Source organism: Suricata suricatta, chromosome 14 (assembly GCF_006229205.1).
Source record: "Suricata suricatta isolate VVHF042 chromosome 14, meerkat_22Aug2017_6uvM2_HiC, whole genome shotgun sequence".
NCBI classification, from domain to species: Eukaryota; Metazoa; Chordata; class Mammalia; order Carnivora; family Herpestidae; genus Suricata; species Suricata suricatta.
The window spans coordinates 18,005,534-18,028,800 of record NC_043713.1 but is presented as its reverse complement, the minus strand read 5'-3'; the positions used below and the strand labels follow the sequence as shown (position 1 = coordinate 18,028,800).

General features: G+C 38.5%; 1 protein-coding gene and 1 long non-coding RNA gene across 6 annotated transcripts in view; one reads left to right on the top strand and one right to left on the bottom strand.

The window, feature by feature from the left end:
- The window catches only part of LOC115277263, a 42,398-nt gene extending 33,238 nt beyond the window's left edge, over positions 1 to 9,160 (bottom strand). For 4 of the 5 annotated variants that reach the window (XR_003902334.1, XR_003902332.1, XR_003902333.1 and 1 more), the window contains exons 1-2: positions 8,999 to 9,160; positions 773 to 906 (exon numbers count right to left, since the gene is read on the bottom strand). This is a non-coding gene — a long non-coding RNA (uncharacterized LOC115277263). Of the gene's footprint in view, positions 1 to 772; positions 907 to 8,458; positions 8,610 to 8,998 lie in introns of those variants that run through there. The other variant, XR_003902331.1, reaches the window with a different exon arrangement.
- Positions 1 to 23,267, top strand: part of WDR7 (WD repeat domain 7) — a 345,923-nt gene that overhangs the window by 38,392 nt on the left and 284,264 nt on the right. Inside the window, exons 6-12 of the mRNA XM_029921300.1 lie at positions 1,320 to 1,396; positions 2,428 to 2,547; positions 5,706 to 5,851; positions 6,172 to 6,274; positions 8,492 to 8,624; positions 8,861 to 9,109; positions 9,897 to 10,117. Of these exons, the coding sequence (XP_029777160.1) occupies positions 1,320 to 1,396; positions 2,428 to 2,547; positions 5,706 to 5,851; positions 6,172 to 6,274; positions 8,492 to 8,624; positions 8,861 to 9,109; positions 9,897 to 10,117 (1,049 nt within the window). The remainder of the gene's footprint in view (positions 1 to 1,319; positions 1,397 to 2,427; positions 2,548 to 5,705; positions 5,852 to 6,171; positions 6,275 to 8,491; positions 8,625 to 8,860; positions 9,110 to 9,896; positions 10,118 to 23,267) is intronic.

Genomic DNA, 23,267 nt, shown 5'->3' with positions numbered 1-23,267 from the left:
AAAGCCCACTTCAGATCCTTTGTCACCTCTGCCCCCCATCCCTCCCTGGCTTGTGCCTGCCCTCTCTCAAAAATAAACAAACATTAAAAAAATTAAAAAAGGACTATATTTATGACAAGAAGTTTGCACGTTTTGAATTTTTCCACTATTTCCACATGAGATACACGTGTATTCACTGTGGTCTGAACAGGATAGGATGTACCTTCGATGAAAGCTTTTGTGTTGTGCGTGCGCGATTCTGTTTATATCATAATGTTACAGCACATGTGATTTCCAATCTGTATTTGCCGTAGCATTCCAGTCTCTGGATATTTGAGCATTTTAGATATCATGGGATGCCCCACTTTTACTGTAGATTAACAGGCATGTGAGCAGTTGTTAGAGCATCTCGTGCACTGTCAGGACTTGTAGTCACCGTGCTCCAGGGCCTTACGTTGCCTGGAAGACAGTCTAGTATGATGAGGTTTTTACTTAAAGACACTAAAGATTTTACTAAAAGATATTATTATCTTTTTAATAATAGTGATAACTCGTCTCGATTAATATGCTGGGGGCCCGTACCTGTGGCGTGTCTTAGCTTTCATAACAACCCATTAAGCTAGGTACGGTTGTTATTCATTTGTCTTTTGCTTACAGACAAGCAAACTGAATTTAAGACACATTAAGTTACCCATAGTTCATTGGTTAGTTAGTTACCCATAGTTCATTGATTAGTTAGTGAAAAAAATGTGATTTTAGCGCACATCTCCCTCTTTCTGGAGCCTGCATTTACCTGCTTTGCAGTGTCTCTGCTCACAAAGTGATTTATGCTGTCACGGAGCTATGGCTGCTTCTTCCACAAAGCTTATGAATTCAGGTTTTCTATCATGTCTTCTCTCGATCACAGTCTGTAGAGGGTGTGATGTGCTGTAAAATGTTAGAAGGCAGGCAAGGTCAGTGGGAAAGTGGGGAAATGTGTGTCTTCAAGAAACAGAATGAGTGAGCTCATCCATGATAAATAATGAAAAATTGTGAATTTGGAAGAATAAAAAGTCTTCGTTAAGTCATCACATAATCATAGTGATCAGGAAGATTTGAAATGATTAAAAGCTTGTTGATAAGAATTAAAATTCAAGTAGCTGTGAACAGCCTTTCCTTGAATTTCAAATCTGTGGCCTGTTATGTTTCAAAATCTGATTTCTATTATTTCATGAAATATGGAATTATGTTTTTATGCCCATTGTAAGACATTATTACTTTTATTAACTTGAACCATGTTATTATTTAGAAAGAAAGTGTATTATGTTGTAACCTTGACTTCTTGGTCCCTCTCGACTTAGAGGACACTGTGGTAGCCCTCTCTGTGACGGGCATCTTGAAGGTGTGGATTGTCACCTCTGAAATAAGTGGCCTGCCGGTGAGACAAATGTTCTGTTCTTACAGAGTCTTCTATTCTAGTGATGATAGGCCCCTCCCTTTTTTCTTTTCTTTTCTTTCTTTCTTTTTTTTTATTTGAGAGAGAGAGAGAGAATGAGAGACAAAGAATAAATATCTTAAGCAGGCTCTATATCGGTGTGGAGTCTGATGTGGGGCTCGATACCGTGATGTGGTATCATGACCTGAGCCGAAATCAAGAGTTGACTACTCAACCAATTGAGCCACCCAGGTGCCCCTCCCTTTTTTTCTTACAGGGCAAGGAAAAAGCTCTCCTTTTTTAGGAGCCTTATTGCCATAGTATTAGAACATCCCCTCCTCTGCTGTCTCTGTAAGTGCATTATGTTTTTCACTTTTGATAGCAGACATCTGTTCTGTCAAGGACATGAAATAGGGAAATACTGCACGGGATATGAAGTAGAGAAACTTGGAGGAGCTGGGATTTTTCTCAGTTGCCTCTATTAAAGTTAAAAGATAGTTTGCTTGAGGGGAGAAAAAATAAAGTAAACCAACCCAGAAAGTATATAAAGTCAATTTTAGTTCTCTCTCTCTGTTCTTTGGGTCTGAATTCCTTGTAACTTTTGTCGGTAGGAAAGGCAGATCAATATTCTGACAATACCGATGCTAATCTTTTCAGCTTGAGAATCTGTACACGTTGAATTTGGGAGGACATGGAGGAATTGATCAATGTTTTTTTTTTAACCTACAAGGGCCAATAGATACAGAATTTAGGATTGACTCAAACTTTTATCGTCTGTTATTGTTGCAGCGATGACACTCTGACTCTTATCAGTGTTTTAATCTTGAATAGCTTTATAGTAAAGACATTGTGCCCTGATATTTTTGGAGCGTATCTTTGCTACTTTTTATTACCTGGGTTCTTTCACATAAGAGGCTAAAATGATGATATATCAAGTGATGTCTTTCTTTCATTTTATTTGTTTTATCATTGTATGATACTTTTAATCAACAACCAAACCTTTCCTGAAGTTCTACAAATCTTTCTCTTTTCAGGATACTGAGCCAATATTTGAGGAGGAATCCAAACCAATTTATTGTCAGAATTGCCAAAGCATTTCTTTTTGTGCATTCACACAAAGGTCACTTCTGGTTGTGTGCTCCAGATATTGGAGGGTAAGATAACTGCCTAAGTAAGAAGCTGGATTTTTACCCTTCAGGGTGTTGGTTTATCAGATTTCCATAGATAATTAGAAGGAAGGGCTTGGTGCAAGATTATTTTAACCATTTGGAATTCATGTGTGATTTTGAGGTGTTGGGGTTTGGCTATATATAGTTATCTTTTTGTTTTGGTTTGGTTTATAGAATGCTTCAGTTAATGATTATTATTCCATTGATCTTACTTTCTACCTTGTGCTACTGTTTCAGTCATTATTTTCTCAGTGCAACATAAGCAGTGGGGGTGAGTTTTCTGCAGGTTAACCTGTCTTTGTAATTTGTTGTTATTCCCAATTGTCCTTCCCTTCCGCCTTCCTGGGTCTGACCTCACTTCCGAGATAATGGCGGGGGTATATTACTTCCACATCGCCAGACTTCATTCAGTATTTCCAGAATAGAAAAAGAGCCAGCATGTTTTGACCACTTGTGCCTAGCATAGTTTTCAAAGCTTTCCCTGTGTTGTTTCTTTTATTCCTCACAACTCTCTGAGGGGAGTGTACTAGTTACCTAATCCTGTGTAACAGATTACTTAAAACTTTCACAGTTTCAAACAATAAACATGAATCCACCCCCATATGGTTCATATCACCACCCCAACTGTGAGTCAGGAATGTGGGCACGGCTTAGCTGGGGGCCTGTGGCCGCAGGCCTCCCACCGGCCGCGGTCAAGGTCAGCCAGGACCACAGTCTCACCATCGGATTCAGCTGGGGTGGGTGTGCTCCCAGGCTTGCTTGCTTGGTGGTTGGAAGGCTTTCCGTGCAGCTAACTCGGCCAGAGGCGCTAGTTCCTTGCCGTGTGGGCCTCTCGCAGCGAGGGGACAGTCTTCTCTCAGCTTGAGCAAGCAAGAGAGGCTGATTTGGGGACTGCAGGCTCCCCTCTTTTCCCACATGTGGTTGTTTAGAAAGTCACAAAATCCTGCCTGTGCTCAGGGGAGAAGATGACACAGGGGTGTGAATACCAGGCCAGGGCAGTCTCAGAGGCCGCCTGCCACGTTCGATCGGTCGGGGCTGTTACTTTCCCATCTTGCAGATACGGCGCCCGAGGCGTGGGGGACATACAGAGCTGACGAAGGTTGTGCAGGTGGTGGTGGACTTGCTGGGTCACGGCCTGACTGCAGCGGCTGCTCTCGTTGCCACTGTGGGATGTCTCAGGGGGGACGGCTCTGTAGCGACAGGACCCACGAGGGCAGCAGGTGGCACCTTAACCTTATCCTTGCCACTGCTTCTGTCCTGGAGTAAGACTAGAAGAGAAGCTAGCAGCTGTTTAGTCACAGTAAGCCCCACGGGATCCTGCCTTCGCCTTAATATTAGAACACTTGCAAATGGAATAAGTCAGAGTGCAGGACACGGTGGCAAGTATACATCCTTTCCCCTGGCACTTCCCCTGTCCTCCCCGGAGGCCGTATCTAATGCCAGTTTCTTGTTGTTCGTAATAAGCTTCTTATAATCATGTGAGAACAGAGGAAAAAGATAATCCAATAGGAAAATGGACAAAAACCCAAACAAACAGAAACCCCCCCAAAAACGTAACAAAACAACAACAAAAAAAGGATAACGGACAAAAACGTCTCATAAAAGGAGGAAGCCGATGGATGATAAACGTAGAAAGGTGCTCAGCTTCATAACCACCAGGGAAATGCAGAGTACAACAGCACCGAGGAAGTACTAACTTGCTAGAATGACTTTTCCAGATGTTTATGGCCCAAAAGAAGTTTTCTATTTTAATATGGTTAAATTATCATCTTTTATGGTTTCTTTTTTTCTTTTCCTTCTTTTTATGGCTTCTAATACAATTTGTGGCATGTTCTTAAAAGGCTCATCACAAGCTGAGATTTAAAAATTATCATTTCATTATCCCTAATATTTGTATAATTTTACTTCTATACCTTTGGATATTTAATTTGACATTTATTTTGTATAAATTGTGAGATATAGATCCAATTTTATTTTTATTCTGGATGGACCCCCCAGTTCCTGATGCCATTTGTTGAATAATTCCTTTTTCTATTGTTGTGCTTTTATAATATACTCTATTCCTGTAATTATTGGAGTCCGTTTCTGGACTTGATGTTTCTGTTTATGCATCTGTACCATATTGTTTTAATAGACAGTAAATGATAACTAAACACTAAATGCGGTTTTAATGTTATAAATGATAAATATGTCAAATCTTGGTAAATTCAGCTAGGATTTGTTTCAATTTCAAGAAAGCCTCTTCATAAACAATTCGATTGCTTTTTATTTAAAGCAAACTAAAATAAAAATTCTGGGCCTTATAATTACTCATTTCTCCTGGGGAAATTTTTTTAGCACTGTAAAATGTGCTCATACCAAATATTAAAAGGGGTAGAAACATTCTTTGAGGAATTATGAGATGAGGGTTTTTAGTCCTGTCTCTGGCACATACCTGACATGTGACCGCGAGCAAGTGATGAAAGCCTACAGCGCTTCTAAGACTTCTATGAGATGATGCTGCAAAGGTACTTTGTAGCCTTTGATGCGCCTTGCAGATGTAAAGCCCCAGATGGCCTGTGTTGCTGATGAAATTTTAGGGGCTTAAACTTTTTTCTTTTTTTGTGTGGGAGTTTTATACTTGAGGATTATTAAATAATAGAACAGAGTCTGTTAACTTCCTACTTACAGTACTTCAGCACTTGTATGTAATAAAGTAAGGTAATTCCCATATTCATAAAGAGATATTCTGATGTCCGAGTTTATTAGATATACTGTTACTAAACACAGACATGAAACAGACATAACCATGCATTCTAGAGGCTGGTTCCCTATTACCTGGAATCCTTTGATGGAATGTTCCTCCCTTTAGATAAGAAAGGTGATGATTCCCTGTCCCTGTGGCCAGCAGTATGTCTGTTCCACTTGTCCCTCAGTGTCTGACCACCCCGAGGCACACAGCTGGGGACCTACTTGTGTTTTCTCTGCCCCAGGGCTCATTGACACAATGTCTTTAACTTGAGGATAGTGAACTTTAAAAGGCCTGGGTTTGTTCAATAGATCGCCAGAAGTTTTTGTTTTGTTTTTACTTTAAAGGTCATTGTATCTTATTCAAGTGACACCAATCAGATTAGATTAGATTGTGAATTTCTTGTTCCTTGTAGGTATTTGATGCTGGAGATTATTCCTTGCTGTGTTCAGGTCCTAGTGAAAATGGACAGACGTGGACTGGAGGGGACTTTGTATCGGCAGATAAAGTGATCATCTGGACCGAAAACGGACAGAGTTATATTTACAGGCTGCCTGCCAGGTACTCAATAAATAAGTTAGGACTTCAAACAAAGCAACAGAGTCTGAATTTGGGGTATGACTTGAATGTATGAAAATGTATAAAGCGTAAATAACTCAGCTAACAAACTTCAAACTTCTTAAGTTAGATTTGTCATACTAGTTTAACTTCTAAGTACAAAAATTAGGTGGATCTTTGTTTAAAGTAGGGTGTTTTAATGACATTGATGCCTACACTAAATTAACTATAATTTAAAAATCCATATTTTGTCCATTGTCCTCATCATGATAAAATCTTTAATGCCAGTATTTTAATTGAATGGTGTATTTTTTCACTTTCAGTTGCCTTCCAGCCAGTGATTCATTCCGCAGTGACGTGGGGAAAGCAGTTGAAAATTTAATTCCTCCTGTACAACATAGCCTCTTGGATCGAAAAGATAAAGAGGTGAAGTTTCACAACTACATTCATTGGTGTCTTTTGCTAGCTAAGTGTTTGAAAGATTGAAGGCACTGTGTTAAATATTGTAAAACATTTTGACATGGTCAACTAATTTTAAAATTTGTGTATCTTGATGATATAATATGCTTATAGCATTCACCTCTCTAAGAATGCGGACAATCTTATGCTGACTACATATTGGAAATGACTTTTTGATAAAATTTATCTTGGTGGTACCAATTTATTTTATGCTATCATGCAATTGTAAACATAGTGACAGATGTCATTTTAGGAGGGCAAAGTTCATCATGGAATACTGCTGATTAGTAATAGTTCATTACTTGAATAAAGCATTGCTGTCTCTCCCCAAATCATATAGTGATTTAAATTATTAGGCATTAGAATTAAAGAATGAGAGGTGCCTGGGTGGCTCAATCAGATGAGCAGCCAACTTTGGCTCAGGTCATGATCTCACAGCTCAAAGGTTCATGAGTTTGAGCTCCACATCCTGTTTCAGATTCTGTGTCTCCCTCCTTCTTTTCCCCTCCTCTGCTTGTGTTCTGTCTGTCTCTCTCTCAAAAATAAATAAATGCTGAAAAAATTTTAGAATTAATAAAAGATTTTTTTCTTTAAAAAACAAAATTTATTATGATTTCTAAAAACCTACTTAATATCTATTTAGAATTGAAATGCAACGGCACTTACTACTGAGTTTTTAGCTCTAGATATTTTGAGCACTAAGGACGAAGCTCTGGTTTTGGATATAAAGTTCCCTTGCATTCTGGGTTTCCACAGCCTTTTCATTTTGAACATTTTGTTCCATTTTTATGTGAAGGGATGGTGAGGGGAAGGGAATTTTTGTAAGTATTGTGAATTTACGAGTTTATACATCTTTGTACAGTTAATAAGATGCTATAACTTGGTTCTTTATTCTCCTAACTTGAACTTCTACTTACTGCTGTCCAACCAGTCACTTTCAGTGACTAAGGGATAACGACTTGTATAAAAAACATACATAAAACAGAGCAAGTACATATTATATTTTTAATATGTTTTATTTATTTTTGATACAGACAGAGACAGAGCATGAGAGGGGGAGGGGCAGAGAGAGAAGGAGACACAGAACCGGAAGCAGGCTCCAGGCTCTGAGCTAGCTGTCAGCACAGAGCCCGACGCGGGGCTTGAACCCATGAATGTGAGATCTGACCTGAGCCGAAGTCGGAGGCATAACCGACTGAGCCACCTAGGCGCCCCCATATTATATTTTTAAAATATCAGCTCCCCAGTACATTCAAGTTATGTGTATTATATGGCGGGAGATCCACTGTGGAATATGGAATATTGGTTATATAGGTGCTGTAGCAACTTCTCCATGTTTTGCATGGTTTTTTTTGGTAAATGACAACATTTAGTAATTTCCAGACTTTAAGTTAAATCACATAATTGATTATGCTTAATATATATAGTTTCTATAGGCTAGTGCTTTTTTAGGAAAAAACTAATACCAAATACAGTAATTATTTGTTAACTATAACTGTCAAAACTGAAGTTTATTTTTTATTACTTTTTAGGATAAGATTCTATGTTTTAATACTCAAGTGTGTATGAATTGATAATCTAAACTTTAATTTTAGGAATCCACCACTATTTAGTATTTTCAGATAACTGATATCACTGAAGGCACAAGGTTTTTTTTTTGTTTTTTTTTTTTTAAGTTTATTTCAGAGAGAGAAAGAGAGAGAATGAGCTGGGGAGGGGCAGAGAGAGAGGGACAGACAGAATCTGAAGCAGGCTCCAGACTCTGAGCTGCCAGCACAGAGCCCAATACTAATTCTAGAGAAAGACTATAAATGTAGTCTTTATTTCTTTGCATATTTGTATTCACTGGATTTGATTAGCTGAAAGGTAATTAATGCTGTAAAATTACACTAAAATATTGTTGAAAACTCCTGCTATAAACACTTCTTATTTATTTATTTACTTTTCTCTGGTACTAAGGCAAAATACTTAACATCCTTATCTTAAAAAATGTTAATAAGTGAAATATTTTGATTAAAAAGACAGCTATGTGGTACCTGGCTGGCTCAGTCGGTAGAGCATGTGACTCTTGATCTCAGGGGGTCGTGAGTTCAAGCCTCAGGTTGGGTGTGGAGATTACTTTAAAAAAACAACAACAACAAAACAGCCAAAAATATTTGAACTTTTTATTTTTTTTTTTGGCAGTTGCTAATTTGTCCTCCTGTGACTCGGTTCTTCTATGGATGCAGGGAACACCTCCATAAACTATTAATTCAGGGCGATTCTTCAGGAAGACTGAATATTTGGAATGTGTCAGACACACCTGATAAACAGGAAGGTAAGGGAGGCAGCAATAAAAGAGGTGCAGCAACCTCTTAATTCTTTTAATTTAGCAACATAAATACTAAGTATGATAAATTCATAATGTACATGTCATTTTATCCTTAGAATTATAGTCATTCTTTGATACATATTACTGAGTCAACTGTAACTACTTTCATTTTAATGTTTGATTTTTTTTCCTAACACGATCAAACTTTTTTTCTTTTTAAATACAAACCGAAACCTCCGCAGAGCTGAAAATGACCACTTCTATTAGTCTGCAAGAAGCCTTTGATAAACTGAATCCTTGTCCTGCTGGAATCATAGATCAGCTGAGCGTGATCCCCAGCAGTAGTGAGCCCCTCAAAGTCACCGCAAGCGTGTACATACCGGCGCACGGTCGCCTCGTTTGCGGCCGCGAGGACGGAAGCATCGTCATCGTGCCCGCCACCCAGACGGCCATCGTGCAGCTGCTGCAAGGGGAGCACATGCTCCGCAGAGGTACACAGCCCGCCGCCCCCGGCTCCATGCCTGCGGGGCCCTGTGCTGCCCGTGCGCGTGCGCATTGTGACGATAAGTGAGCCCGCGTGGCCGTTAGCCTGCCAGGCCTTGGTAGAGTTTCATGTGCACGTAGTAAGTACTCAGTACCTAGTACTGGATACAAACCACGTGATGACTGTGCATAAAGATGCATCCGATTTTATCTCTTAGGTATGTGTCAGTAGTTTCATTTATGATTAGGTACCTCTATGGCAGAACACCGTCCCGTCAGTAACGCTGGTGATCTTTTAGAGCAGGGCTGTCCAGGAGAAATATGTATCTATAACAATATGTGATTTTTCTGTATCCACCTTAATAAAGTAAAAGTGAAACAGATGAAATTCATTTTAATAGTCTGTGTTATTTAACCCGAGATAGCAGAACTCTTTTCATCTCAATTGTAACACTGAGTAAAGTTGCAATTTTACAATACAAAGTCAATTGTAATTAATGTAAAAAATTGCTAATGAGATATTTTACGTTACGTTTGTGGGCTGCATCTCTGAAATCCCACGTGTATTTTACATTTTCAGTGCATGTGAGTCCAGACCAGCTATGTGCCAAGTGCTCAGTAGTCTCCTGTTGCTCGGAGCTACTGTATTGGACAGAGCAGTTTTAGCCGATGAAATTAAGACTTTTTTTCTATGATAAAATTTATAGGCATTCTGACGATTCATATTTGCTTTTATTTGTTGAAACTTTGTAAGACTTTAATTTTCCCGTTTTAAATCCAAAACCTCATTCACAGGTTGGCCACCTCACAGAACACTCCGTGGTCATCGGAACAAAGTCACATGTTTGCTATATCCTCATCAGGTCTCAGCTCGTTATGATCAAAGATACCTGATATCTGGAGGTGTGGATTTTTCGGTCATAATTTGGGACATATTTTCTGGAGAAATGAAGCACATCTTCTGTGTGCATGGTGGCGAGATTACTCAGCTTCTGGTTCCGCCTGAAAACTGTAGCGTAAGTTGATCGTCAAAGATGACTTTATGGTGGTGGCACTGAGGTATATTGCCCTCAGGCATGATATAAAATGGAATCTAGAGTAACTTAAGGAAACGGTGACAGGAGAATTAACAAAACCTTTCCAATTTTAAAACTAGATAGTGGCAGCTTCTATTTCAGCAGAGTTATAATTATTTACTATTGGGCACAGAAATAGAAGATGTACTTAGTGGTTTTTCCTGTTAACTAGCTTCTAAATAGTATGGCTTGACTCTGAAACAGAGGAGCAGCTTAGAATATGCATATCAAAGTTTCAGTTTTCCATGTTAAAGTAGCGTAAATATTCACCAAGATGCTCCGCAATCTTATTTTTTTCAGCCCTATCTAAGCAAAAACGATGGTGACTGTATACGTTGGTAGAGGCAAAATACTTACCAATGCTCATTAATAGTATTTGTTTATGTAAATACTGTGACAGGGAAAGTATAACAGTCACTGATAATGATCTTGAAAAATTTTGTACATGTGGAAGCAGATTTCTTTCTTAGTGATGGGTGTATAGTGATGTCCAAAACCCTGATTGGGACGCCTGGGTGGCTCAGTCGGTTAAGCATCTGATTTCGGCTCAGGTCATGATCTTATGGTTCATGGATTTGAGCCCTGTGTTGTGTTCTGAGCTGACAGCTTGGAGCCTGGAGCCTGCTTCAGATTCTGTGTCTCCCTCTCTCTCTGACCCTCCCCTGCTCACATTCTGTCTGTCTCCCCCCGCCCCCCAAAAAAGTTAATGCCCTATAGCAAACATGAGAATTTTCATCCCTGACTGCAAATTTGGTGAAATAATCTAGTTTTTTGATGCTAAAGTTGATTATTTAGATGTACCAGTTTAGAACAACCATTTCTGATTTGACAGATTGTGGTTTTATAAGAAAACATTAAAAATATTAGAGAAATAGGTTTTTGTAAATTTTTATTTACTATTTTTATTTGAGAGAGAGATAGACAGCAAGGGGAGAAGAGAGAGAGAGGGAGACAGAATTCAAGCAGGCTCTGCGCTGTCAGCACAGAGCTCAGTGGGGGGCTCTAACTTACGAACCGTGAGATCATGACCTGAGCTGAAATCAGTAGTCTGATGCTTAACCGACTGAGTTACCCAGGTGCCCCGAGAAGTAGGTATTTTAGATTACAAATATTGAAAGTTAAGTTTGGAGTGGCATACATAAGATCATGTTTTCTGTTTGAACATACGGATATATGTACGTGTTTTAGCTTGTATGTTTGTATGAGAGCATTCTCTGGTTTCTTTTTTAAAAAACTTCAGGTGGATATTTAATATAATAAATTTGTTTTGACCAGTTGCATTGAGAAATGCTTTTAGTGAGTAAAAAGCAACCTACTAGACACATGCAACTACGTAGGGAATGGATGCCTTATTAAGTGGGGCCAGCCCAGGGTGCTAGCGGCCTGGGTGACACAGGAGGAGGGGACATGAACCAGGAAGTCTGACACTTGGAAAATAGCATATGATTTATAATTTACTTATAGGCTTAATGATAGAGATTCTCTTATTTTTAATTCATCTTCAAAAGTACCAGTTAAGGCAAACTTGCTATTAGCTTTGTGATAATTTAACAAGTTGTGACTGTCTGGTCACTAACTGGTCCATTTAGCTGGTGGTTAGGGACATTACCTCATGTGTTTGAAGATCAAACGGCCAAAATGATTAATAAAAAAAGCTAAGAATTTGATATTTGCTAAATGTTTAGCAAATGACTGTCTTGCTGAGGTTAGAGTTAGTGACATCAGGTGACGGTTCCAGTGCTTGGGTGGTCCCTCTCATAAATTTATCTGGTGTCACTTTCTTTTAGCAGAAAATACTTGGTAGTTGGGAGATTTTAAATATTTACTAAGTGTAGTGATTAAAGATGAACATCGAAAAGTTTTTTGTCTGCATTTTGGATTGGAATAGACTTTTGGTTTGTATCTTAGGTAGATTCAGAAAGTGAGTTTTGACTTGCTGCATTTTTTTTTTATAGGAAAAGATGTTCTAAAAGAGAGGAATATTAGTTGTGTTTTAAATTTACTTATGTTATAATCAAGAATGTGTAAGGTTGATTATTTTTTTCCTTTATTTTGTATTCATTTCATGTTTCCCAGAATATAGACGGTTTTAAGCACTAATCAAACCATTGTGTCAGCCTCGGTAGGCGGTGAGGAAAGAATGAAGTCCTGTCTGCAGGGTAGAGAGGCTACTGCAGTTGGAGAGGGGCTCTGAGGACTGACCGTCCTCTCCTTCACGAGCCCACGTACATTTCTCAGTGGACAAGTGACACGTACTTACGTTTCTACTGTCTAGGAATTTCTTTGTCATCCTTTCTTGTCCCACTCCATCATTTTTAGGCTATTTTAGCACCTTTTTATCAAAAAAATATTCTTACTATAAATTAGCATTAATTTAGTGTCAGTTTCAATGATTCTATGTACTTTATTTTTGATAAATGATTTATATATTCTTTTATTAATAGGAGTTTTAACTCTTAAAAAATTTGACATGTTCAGGGGCACCTGGGTGGCTCAGTCAGTTTAATGTCCAATTCTTGACTTCGGCTCGGGTCATGATCTCAAGGTTTGTGAACTCAAGTCCGGCATTGATTGGGTTCTGTGCTGACAGTGCCGGAGCCTGCTTGGAATTTTGTCTCCCTCTCTCTCTGCCCCTCCCTTGCTTGCTCTCTATTTCTCTCTCAACATAAATAAAAGTAAATTAAAAAAATTAAAAAAAATTTTTTTAATGTTTTATTTATTTTTGATACAAAGAGACAGAGCATGAGAGGGGGAGGGTCAGAGAGAGAGGGAGACACAGAATCCGAAGCAGGCTCCAAGCTCTGAGCTTGCTGTCAGCACAGAGCCTGACGCGGGGCTCAAACCCACGAACGTGAGATCTGACCTGAGCCGAAGTCGGAGGCCTAACCGACTGAGCCACCCAGGTGCCCCAAAATTTTTTTTAACTAAATAAAAAGTGACCTGTTTATAGAAAATAAATACTGTCTAAATACAGTATTGTATAGAGTACTTAAAATGGAATAGATTTTATTTTTATTTTACATTGAGAGTTTTTTGCTTTTCATTTTTTAGAGGAACTTAATTCTTTTTTCCAAAGTAGTAAAAGTGTATTTGGCAAAGTGTGTTGAAATTGAGTTTGAGTCCCACTAAATAGTCCAGATAACTGAGATTTAAATTTCATATGATACAGATTATTTTAAATAATTAAAATGTAATAAGAAAGTTAAAATTTTTCTGGAGATACCTTTTGAATATGAAATATTAAAGTAATTCAGGATTGTGTAGTGCTAAAGGGTTCTTGAGAACAATTCAGAAAGCTGTTGGGGGTGATATTACTGTCTGTGTAAAGTGTTCCCAGAAATACAAGCTTGCATTTTAGGAGGAGGATCAGGCGTATGTGAAGTAAGGCCCGGCCTACCATCCACGGTAAAAGAGAGATACTTGCAAAGTGCTGTAAAGGAAAAAGGAGGGGTACTCAAAATGAAGGGAGAGGGGAAAGGGGGAAAGGGGTTGATGGTCATGGTGGGGGGCACTTATGGGGAGAAGCACTGGGTGTTATATGGAAACCAATTTGACAATAAACTACTATAAAAAAAAGAAAGGACTAATGGAAATATGGAAAAAAAAAGGGTATTCTAGGTACTCAAAAAGAAACAAGGAGCTTTGGTAAACCACTGAAAAATGGCGTGAGCTTTACTAACTGTGTATTTACTTCCAATGAATGTTGAAACTTATATATTGAGATCTTTAATACTAGGTTATTTGCCATTTCTGAATCTTCTTAAGATTATGGAATGTAAAGGGAAAATTTCAGTTTGAGGTTGTTTTTTTCTTTTTGGTGGTTTGATTTCTTGATGCAACAAAATGTACCTATCTACAGATGAATGATACATGTACACATGTGCATGAAACCTCGATGTGAAAGATACATATGCATGTGCTGTGCCCACAGGCACAAGGTGCACATACACGCACTATGAGTGCACACGGAAGGTACATATACAGCTGAAAGATACAGCTGGAAGAAGACTGAAGGAAAACTACGTAAATAGTGTTTGAATCATACAGCATACCAGCAATCTGTATCATTTTTGTTTGTCATTCTAAGTTGTGCTTATTGTTCTTAAAAGAGTGGTTTTGGTCTTGTATATTGCATTTCAAGTGTTAGAGCTCTGAGGCAGTTTTAGTAGGATTCAAACTTAAAGGGGAACCTTTATATTATCATTATTATTTTTTGGAATCTTTATATTGTTATTAGATTAGGTTGTCACTTAATTTTTTTGTTATTTTTTTACATTTATTTTATTGAGACAGAAACAGAGCATGAGCGGGAGGGAGGGGCAGAGAGAGAGAGAGACACAGAATCTGAAACAGGTTCCTGGCTCTGAGCTGCCAGCACAGAACCCGATGCAGGGCTCGAACCCACGGACTGCGAGATCATGACCTGAGCCAAAGTCGGACACTTAGCCGACTTGAGCCATCTAGGCACCCCTGAGTTTTTTAATTTTAACTTTTCATCTGTACTGAGAATATTACTTACTGTAGTATCTTAAAATATTTTATAAACGGATATATAAAATGCAAAAGGTATTATAGCTTAATAATGACAAGCAAGTCTCCTTTCCCTCCTATTCTCCAACTGTATGGTTCCCTTTGAGCAATATCTTATAATCCTTCAGAGATTTTCATCAACAGAACATTTTAATATTTTAGAAATCTATCCTTTTAGCTTAGTGTTATTTAAATTAATGAGACATTTAAGCAACAGAGCAGTTAGAGATAGAAGGCTCCCTATATTTGGGTAGCCCTCAGAGGTGGGTGAATTTCCAAAATCTGAACTGCAGGCTAGGGGAGGCCATTCCTGGGAGAGTGGGAGGAAGAGAGCTCCAGAAAGGGAGGGCAGATGTTTTTCAGGCTTCTGGAATCCTGCAGCAGGATCCCGGCTCTGAGGCTCTTGCATTAGGATTAGTAGTTAACAGTTAATCATGATCTGAGCTCTTCCTTACCTCCCTGCCACCACCTTCCCTCTTGTTCACCATTTTTTTAAAACTATAGCTTCCAGTGTAAAGGATCCCACTCTCCAAGACCCAGGAACATTTTCTTTCATGTCCACATATTTTAATTTCAGAGAAAGAAAGCAGACTTTGAAAAAATACTAAGAAAATAACTTTAAAACCTCAGGAGTGCCATAAATTTTTTTTAATGCTTATTTATTTTTCAGAGAGAGAGAGACACACACACAGAGTGTGAGTAGGGAGAGTCAGAGAGAGAAAGAGATGCAGAATTCGAAGCAGGCTCCAGGCTCTGAGCCGTCAGCACAGAGCCTGATGCGGGGCTCGAACCAATGAATTGTGAGATCATGACTTGAGCTGAAGTTGGCTGCTTAACCGACTGAGCCCCCCAGGTGCCCCAGGAGTGCTTTAGAAAACATTGTCCCTAATAAACCAGACAGATATTAATGACAGGAATGAAAATGCAGAAATGAAACAATAGCACTAGTGACCCAGCGGACTATTTTGTACCCGTAGAACAGTACTGATGTCTGCGCCGAGCTACCCATGTGTCCTCCGTCTGCACTTGCAGTGGTGGCTGTGTTGAGAAGTACAGCTTGTGACATGGAACATGTGTGTGTCATACAGTATGACCCCACTTATTCACATTTAAGAAACACACAAGTGCACACTATATATAGGTAACAGAATTATAAAATTGAACTGGAAAGAGTAAGTACCAAATTCAGGTTCTGCTTTGCTTTGGGAGTGAGGAGCACACATATGGAAGGAAACCAAATGAGTGACTTTGTTAAGTATTATGCTTCGTTTACTTTTAGTAAATATATATTTACTATTTCCCTCTCTGGCAAGAACCGACTCGATTATCAGTTGTCTGCTGCCAGTAGAACTTTGTATTCAAAACAGAATTTTTGGGAAATGTTTCAAAATAAATTTAGTACCCATAATACGTATGTTTCTTTTTTTTTTAATAGTTTATTGTCAAGTTGGTTTCCATATAACACCCAGTGCTCTTCCCACAAGTACCTTCCTCCATGCCCATCACCCTCTTACCCCTTCCTGCCTCCCCCTTCAGCCCTCAGTTCATTTTCTGTATTCAAGAGTCTCTCATGATTTGCCTCCCTCCCTCTCCCTAACTCTTTTCCCCCCTTCCCCTTCCCATGGTCCCCTGTTAGGTTTCTCCTGTTAGTCCTATGAGTGCAAACATGGTATCTGTCCTCCGCCTGACTTATTTCGCTTAGCATGACTCCCTCTAGGTCCATCCATTTTGCTACAAATAGCCAGATTTTATTCTTTCTCATTGCCATGTAGTACTCCATTGTCTATATATACCACATCTTCTTAATCCATTCATCAGTTGATGGACATTTAGGCTCTTTCCATGATTTAGCTATCATTGAAAGTGCTGCTATGAACACTGGGGTACATGTGCTCCTATGCATCAGCACTCCTGTATCCCTTGGGTAAATCTGCAGCAGTGCCATTGCTGTGTTGTAGGCGAGTTCTATTGATAATTATTTGAATACATATGTTTCTTTATGTGAGCTGTAGGCTGACTTCTTTAATAGATGAAAATATGATTACTTTTTATTTATTATACCATGATAAACTTGTAACATCACATACTCTCCAAAAGTATCCAGAAGGGGGCAGCATCAGTTTGTGAAAACAAGAAAGTTCGGTATCTAACCTAAGTGTCCTTTCACTTGACAATATTAAATCCCCAGCTCTTAAAGACAGAGACACTGTGTGTGTGACTATATGTATGCTAGTGTGGCTAATGTTCACAGGCATTAAGAACAATAAGCAAATTAGGTTTCTTTTTAATATATTGCTTTTTTTTAAAAAAAAAGTACTTAAAGCTTTTGCCTGCATTAGCTCTTATCTCACCTTTTTGAATTTGGGCTTTTGTTATAATTTAATTTGCATGTTACATTTATAAATCAGTGTTTATTATTATGACCCGGTCTCTAGAGCCAGGCAGACTAAACTTTGGTAATACAGATTGAACAAAATCAGGAGGCAGAACTAACATTTTTTCTAAAATATATCACAATGTATATAATGTTCTGTAACAGTCCTTTTTTCCTTTAACCTTTATAGATTTTGAGACCATTTTCATGTTTTTATACATTCAGCACTGTCTTTTTGAAATTAATTTTTGTTTGTTTTTAACTCAATAATACATTGTTATTGAGAACACAGATATTTTCTAGAGAAAATATTGGTCCTATTTCTGTCTCACTAAATATATTCCAACATCATTATTAATATTGGTAATTTATTTAATTTTACCAGAAATTTTAGAGTGTTGCTTTAAAATTTTTTTCTTGTCCACAGTGAGAATACAAATTAGAGTAGCTAAGTATTTTTGCACATATGAAGTGATTACTTAAGGTAAATTTGTAGATGTAGAATTTCTGTATAAAAGGTTATATTGATTTTTCAAAGTCTTTTGAATAGCTATTGCCAAATTATCCTTTAAAAGCTTAGAGATATGCTTATACCACCTATTTACCCTCATAATTCTCCATCATCCTTATAATTTTTTAAGCCTTGCTAATATTCAGGCTTTTAAGTAGTTGTATGCAGGGTATGTATAAATGTATAGCCCTCCTTCTTATTTTGAAAGTGCAAATGCACTCAATATACCAATATTGTATTGGCTATCCATTTTGATTGGCTTATATTCTTTTCTTTTTAATCATGTTTTCCAGTTTTTTACTACTCTCATTTTATTCAAGATATAGAAGTAATTTTTCTGCTGTGAATCTTGTTTATATATTCAAATATCATAATGCACCCTGTCTCTAGTGTAGGAAGCTGGGACAATCAGTAATATACCAAGAGACTGTCCGTGAGTTGTCCCTTTGATAGTACTGAGAAAAATTGCATCCCTCTGTTCAGGCTATGCTTAAATTGTGCCAAACATTAAAAAAATTTAGATATTCCTTTATCTCAGAAAGGCTTTTTTAAGATCTTAAGTCATATCCCTGGAAGTAAAGAAGATTACATTGGGCATGAAGTTTCGTTTTAATGATAAAGTGATTTGGTGCTAACTTAGTGAATGAAGTGGGTGATTAACTTGACTTTTATTTTGAGCTGAAAAGACAGTATGACATAAAGACTGATTTTTCTTGAGTAACTTAATCCTGAAGCAATTTCAAAATGAGTTAAAATTTATCTTAAAATGGCAGAAATTGTTAGAAAATAATACTGGCTTTTTAAGGTGACTGTTCAGTCAGAAGTGCAAATATTTTTGAATACTGATTCATTCAGCAAATATCTGAGTGCCAACCATATTCCAGGTCCCTTCAAGAGCCAGGCGTATAGCCGTCAATAAGATACATCCCTAGTTTATAGAGCTTCATCTGATGAGGGGGCCAGACTAGCAGCCAGGCGGTTTAGGGCAGCAGAATAAACGTGAAGTACCCTTTTAGGACCTCCCTGAGTTCAGGTCTCCCAGAGAGGCCCTGGAGCGGATGCTTGGTCGGCCAGCCGTGGGTGGGTTTGAAAGACTTTCAGGAAGGGTGATCTCTACAGAACTGGAATGTGGTAGCTTCATGGGTGTGTATAAAATCATACATGGTGCCTGAATAGTCCCTGTTTGCAGATGTACTTGGCATGTTCTGTGTATGTTCTCTAGGGGAGTCTGCAGCCCTTACGTTGTTGTCACTAGTACCTGGTGGCTATGTCTATGGCAGATGCTCGTAGGAGCTTGCTGTATTTGTACATTACTTTGAAAATAATGACCAAGAGATCAGAGTAATATATTTTTTTATGTTTATTTATTTTGAGAGAGAGAGAGCACGTGTGTGCACAAGCATGCTCAAGAGTGGGGCGGAGGAGGGGCAGGGGGAGAGGAAGAGGGACAATCCCAAGTGGGCTTCGTGCTCTCAGTGCAGAGCTTGAAGTGGGGCGTGGGGGGGGGCGGGGAAGGGTGCTGGATCCCAGAAACCCCGAGACTGTGACCTGAGTCAAAATCAAGAGATGGATGCTTAACCGACTGAGCCACCCAGGCGCCCCCAGAGTAATGGTTTAGGATGTGCTGCAAGCCAGTTAGCTGTATGCAAGATCATTTGACACTTTTTTTCTAAGTTTGTTTATTTTGAGAAAGAAAGGATAAGTGGGGATGGGGGGTAGGGGGGAGAAAGAGAGGGAGGGAGGGAGGGAGGGAGAGAGGGAGGGAGGGAAGGAGAGAAAATCCCAAGCAGGCTCCATGCTGTCAGTGCAGAGCCTTATGCAGGGTTCAAACTCACGAATATGAGATCATGACCTGAGCCAAAGTCGGATGTTCACCCGACTGAGCCACCCGCATGCCCCCATTTTGGCACTTTATTTTACTCTGCTTAGGAAGGCTATTTGGAAGAAACAAGATAATAAAATATGAAACTGTCCTGAAAAGCAAAGTATTCACCATATTTTTCCGAGGGAAGATTGCACAACAGAATAAAGGGGAATAAAATGGAATGACATGAGATTAGAAAGGAGGAATGTATACTTTTCAAAAATAACAAAAAAAATGCCAGTTAATGTATGATAATTTTTTAAAAGTCAGAATTAGTGTTTTTTCTTATACACTGATGAAGATTTTCCACAAGGAGCTGGAGAAAACTTTCTGCTGTTGGCATGTGGAACTTGAAACTAAGCCACGGGGTGGCATGTCAGTGAGAACAGGACCTTTAGAACCGAATGGACCCAGATCTGTATCTTCATTTTGGGGTGACTTTGCAGATTACGTCACGTTTTGAAGCTCCGGCAACACTGTCTGTAAAGTGTTAAAGTTGGGAGGTGATGCCTGGCCTCTGATAGGAGCTCATTGCATCATCATTATTGTTTTATTATTTCTAACGGCAGTTACCTGCGTTCTCATTTGGGTGATAAAGGCCTCAATCTGGGGACCATACACCTTCATTTTCAGCTTTGGAATGACTTTATCACACATACTCTGTTCCTGTATCAGGAACTACTGTTCATTTCCTTGTTTCACAGCTATGGCCAGGTGCTTTTAATGTTTTTTTAAAAATTTATATTTGAGAGAGAGAGAGAGAGAGAGAGAGAGAGAGAGCGTGAGCGTGAGCAGGGGAGGGTCAGAGAGAGAGAGGGAGATACAGAATCTGAAGCAGGCTCCAGGTTCTGAGCTAGTTGTCAGCACAGAGCCCGATGCGGGACTCGAACCCACGAACTGCGAGACCGTGACCTGAGCTGAAGCCAGACGCTCCACCAACTGAGCCACTCAGGCACCCCTGGCCAGGTGCTTTTAGAATCAGCCCAATTAGGGATGAGTTCCCATTCTCTCCCTAAGTGTGCATTTTTTCATTGCACGAGACAGAAGTTTCAGAATATCAAAAGACAACAACTAATTCCCTAGAAATTGCAGTCTTAAGTATTGTGCTTTGCCTGCTCACTGCTTGAACATTGGCATTTTCAACTGTCTGAAAGGCCCCAACTGTGTCATTGATGGAGATTTGTAGGCAGATTACAGAAGGGTATAACTGTTACCTTTGCAAAGCCTTTGGTAGCAAGACCCCACAGGAGTCTTGACTCTACTTACTGCTTTTCTTAGGCATAAATTCTTGGCAAGGCACAACTTTCTTGCCTACTTGTGGATCCTGAAGGTTAGGTTTCTCTAATGTTCTTTGATATAGACTTAAAAAGCCAGCCAGCATTTTTATTAAACAAAGAGGTATTTTTAGTATATATGTTCTACTAGTTTACTGCTAGGAGATGTACATATTTTCAGTATTTTCCAGTTGGAAAAACGAAGCCAGTATCTTTTATAACCCATTTATTTCCATGAGAAGGGAAAAAAGATGTTTCATAGTTATGTAAGGTATGCAAATTTGATGTTTATTTCTTGAAAGGATACAGGGATCATCAGAATAAATAGGTTGTGGCCAAGTGGGCAGATTCAAGGTTACTGGATAGATGGTACCTTAAAGTCACCTTTCTGAGTGGGGCATCAAAAAACAGAAGGGCAGGACCAATCGTCACTTGGAGTCATAATTCAGTGCACTCTGAGAAAGAGGACCATTTGTGACCAAAGACTTTAGTTCTTGAACGTGTGTGCCCCAAGGCTTGGGTGTGGTTTGGGGCAGTAAGTGGACACAGCTGACTGGGGTGCAGAAGGGGAAAGGGTAGCACTTCGGGGTTCCTTAAGAAAACTTTGATTACTTTCAGTCTGCGGATTTGACCGTCTCAGTCTCTAAGACTTCAATTTCAGCGAGTGAAATTAAAGAAAGCATTTTAGTGTTTTAAAGACACAAAGCAAAAAGTTATAAAGTAACTTCAACGGAAAAACAGTGTGAGGAAGCACTCAAGAACAGTGAAAGGCAGTCATTGAGTTGTTGAATTGAATACTTTTATTGACTCCTATTGTTAAACATGCTAAAAACTTAATTTTAAGGAGATTGAATGATAGTGATGATTATGCAGGTGGAACTGTTCAAATTAAATGAAAGCAGAGATATTAATATGAGGAAAAAATATTGACGAGGGAAACTAGTATGTTGAAGAATTATAAACATCTTCATATTTCCTGCTGGATGCCTACCCATTGTCAACTCTAGAAAATAAATACAACTCCATTTTAAAAGATGGACTTGATGGTGTAAAATGGGATAATAATAATGGCAAAAATAGTATTAACTATTATCTTTTGTATGGATGAAATGTTAGTCACTGTGCTAATTTCTTTGTGTACATTTCATTTAACTCACACAGTAATTCAGTGAGGTGTGGTTATTACTGTTAGTCACATTATACAGAGAAATGAAGTTCAGAGAGGTTAAATTACTTCCCCAAGTCACGTAGTTAGCCAGTGTCTGACCTGGAGTTTGGTCCTACGTAGCCTGACTTGATGGCCTGAGCTTGTCCACCATGCATCCTGCCTTCTAGTAAATGTCATTGTATATTTAAAAATATTGTATTTCTCCATTTTTTTACTATATTTTCACTATTGATTTATGTAAATATATAATTTTGATGCATACTTAATTTTAAATTGCTAATTTATTGAATATCATTCATTTTGTAGAACAAAACACAGGCATTCTTTTGAATTCCTATGTTTCTAATTTTCCTTTAGAGAACTGTGGATTGCTCAGTTCTCTTGTAATTTACCTTTTACTTTTCATCTTTGATTATGCACCTTTGGAGTTTTTGGGTTCTAACCACCCCCCCACTTTTACTTTCTCTTACCTATAACATATTATTTGCTTTTAACTGCAATTTTATAAGTTTAACATATACACACTGTTAAGTTGTTTGAAAAAAGAGATAGCCAAGAAGGTCAAAGGGCACCTGTTATTCCTCTAACTATAATAGAACCATAATTAACATTTTGATATCTCTTCCTGTGGACTTTTAAAGTCCACTTACTGTATACTTGTGATTCTGTTGTAGGTTTGGTTATCTGAGCACATTGCATCTTCATTTAACATCCTAACAAACTCTTTTCCAAGTTGTAGTTGTTCATGAAAGTAATTTTTAGGGCTTGTATAACATTGCATTATGTGAGCATACCTTTTTTACCCAGCAGCTCTCCGACTTTGGATATGTAGTTTCTTCCTAATTTGAACTCTTCTGTTATACAATACGATTCTGAGTATTTTTTAAATTTTTTAAAAAGTGTATGATTATTCGCTTGGATAGATCTATGAAGTTTTTGAAGATCAGAACCTCATGTTTTGTGTAATGAGTATTAACGTTTCTAAGGCTACTGAAGGTGTGGTAGCAACTTGTTTTCTACCCTCCGTGCCTTTTCCTGTCACTTGCCAGCACAGGACGTTTGTATTTACTTTCATGCCTTAGTTTCTACATCTGTAAAGTGGAAATAATGACATACCAACCTCAGAGGGTTGTTGTGAGACTGTAATGAATTATAGCATTTGGAAGTGAGCCGCATGTTTAGGATAGTACCCAGCACAGGTTAGAACCCAGTAAAGTTGGTTGTTTGCTATCACAATCTCTAAAAGCTTTGGCTAAATTGGTAGGTGTTTGAGTTTGCATTTCTTTAATTACTAGAGGTTTTGAAATTTTTCTATGAAGATTTTTGTGATTATTTTTTGAGTCATGTTTCATCCTTTGCTTATTTGTTG